Source organism: Pelobates fuscus, chromosome 8, assembly GCF_036172605.1.
Source record: "Pelobates fuscus isolate aPelFus1 chromosome 8, aPelFus1.pri, whole genome shotgun sequence".
NCBI classification, from domain to species: domain Eukaryota; kingdom Metazoa; phylum Chordata; class Amphibia; order Anura; family Pelobatidae; genus Pelobates; species Pelobates fuscus.
In genome coordinates this window covers 176,285,213-176,286,571 of record NC_086324.1, presented here as the reverse complement: position 1 = coordinate 176,286,571, position 1,359 = coordinate 176,285,213, and the positions used below count along the sequence as shown (strand labels likewise).

General features: G+C 38.9%; 1 protein-coding gene across 1 annotated transcript; it reads right to left on the bottom strand.

The window, feature by feature from the left end:
- Positions 1–402: 402 nt before the first annotated feature.
- On the bottom strand, positions 403–1,359 carry LOC134571396 (olfactory receptor 10AG1-like). The gene has a single exon (XM_063429600.1). It carries the CDS (start codon positions 1,357–1,359, stop codon positions 403–405), a length of 957 nt encoding a protein of 318 aa, XP_063285670.1.

The window sequence follows — 1,359 nt, the reverse complement described above, 5'->3', positions numbered from 1 at the left end:
ATGCTCCTGGCCCATATAATTACTATACCCAAACCAGGCAAATCCCCTAATGAGTGTGCCAATCTAAGACCTATTTCCTTATTAAATACAGATCTAAAATTATAAGCAAAAATGTTGGGTTGACATTGTTTTAGGGCTAACACTGTCCTTTTAAAGCTTCTTCCACCTTGAATCCTCAGTTAAAATACTCCCTTAGAAATGTGAAACAAGACTTGTCTGTTAATGTGCAGATTGTACATTTCATATTGAATTTATCACCACTTCTTAAACACAACACACATAAACAGTTATAATGTAAAATTTAATATCATATTACATTTCTTAGCTGGTTTTACTTTGCTTGAAATGTGTTACTATTTACGTTCGATGATACATTTTACGTACAGTCTCTGCGGAGTCCAATCAGAAAGTTTGTCTTTTGGATCTATTCACAGTCTGCAATGTTAGATTTAGTAGAGCTTTCTTCATGTCTTTGTTTCGTAGGCTGTAGATCAGTGGATTAATTGCAGGAATTACCATACAGTAGAAAAGAGCTATCATTCTATCATTGCCAGTCGAACCCTGAGTCCCTAAACGTAGATACATAAACATGGCCGCCCCATAGAATAAAATAACAGAGGTCAGATGAGATCCACACGTGGATAATGCCTTATGACGACCCTCTGCTGAGTGTATGCGCATTATAGACGACAGAATGTTGATATATGAACAGAAAATGAGAAGGAATGGGATTGTGGCCCCCACAAGACAAGCAATGAAGACAGAGAGTTCATTTATAAAAGTATTGGCACAGGCCAGGCTGAGCAGTGGGGGGATATCACAGAAGAAATGGTTTATGTGGTTGGAATTACAATAAGGCAAGGTGAAGATGAAGGTAGTTTGTCCCAAAGACACAAAGATCCCCACCGCCCATGACCCGACAGTCAGTTTGTAACACAAGGTTCTGTTCATAACAGACATATACCTTAAAGGGTGGCAGATAGCCACATATCGATCAAAGGCCATCACTGCAAGGAAAACACATTCTGAAACTCCAACAGCAAAGAAAATAAACATCTGAAAAGCACAACCAGTAAAGGAGATGGACCTCTTCTTAGACGAGAAGTCTTCAAGTACTTTGGGAATGGTGACAGTAGTAAAGAATAGCTCAAGCAGTGATAGGTTCCTCAGAAAGAAATACATAGGGGTATGAAGCACAGGGTCAGATGTAACAGTCAGGATGATTACACCATTTCCAAGTAATGTAAGGATATAGGCAAAGAGGAAGAAACTAAACAGAACAGACTGGAGAGAACTAGATAAATCAGAAAATCCCAGGAAGATAAACTCTGTAACATTGGTGTGAAGGTCTCTTCCCAT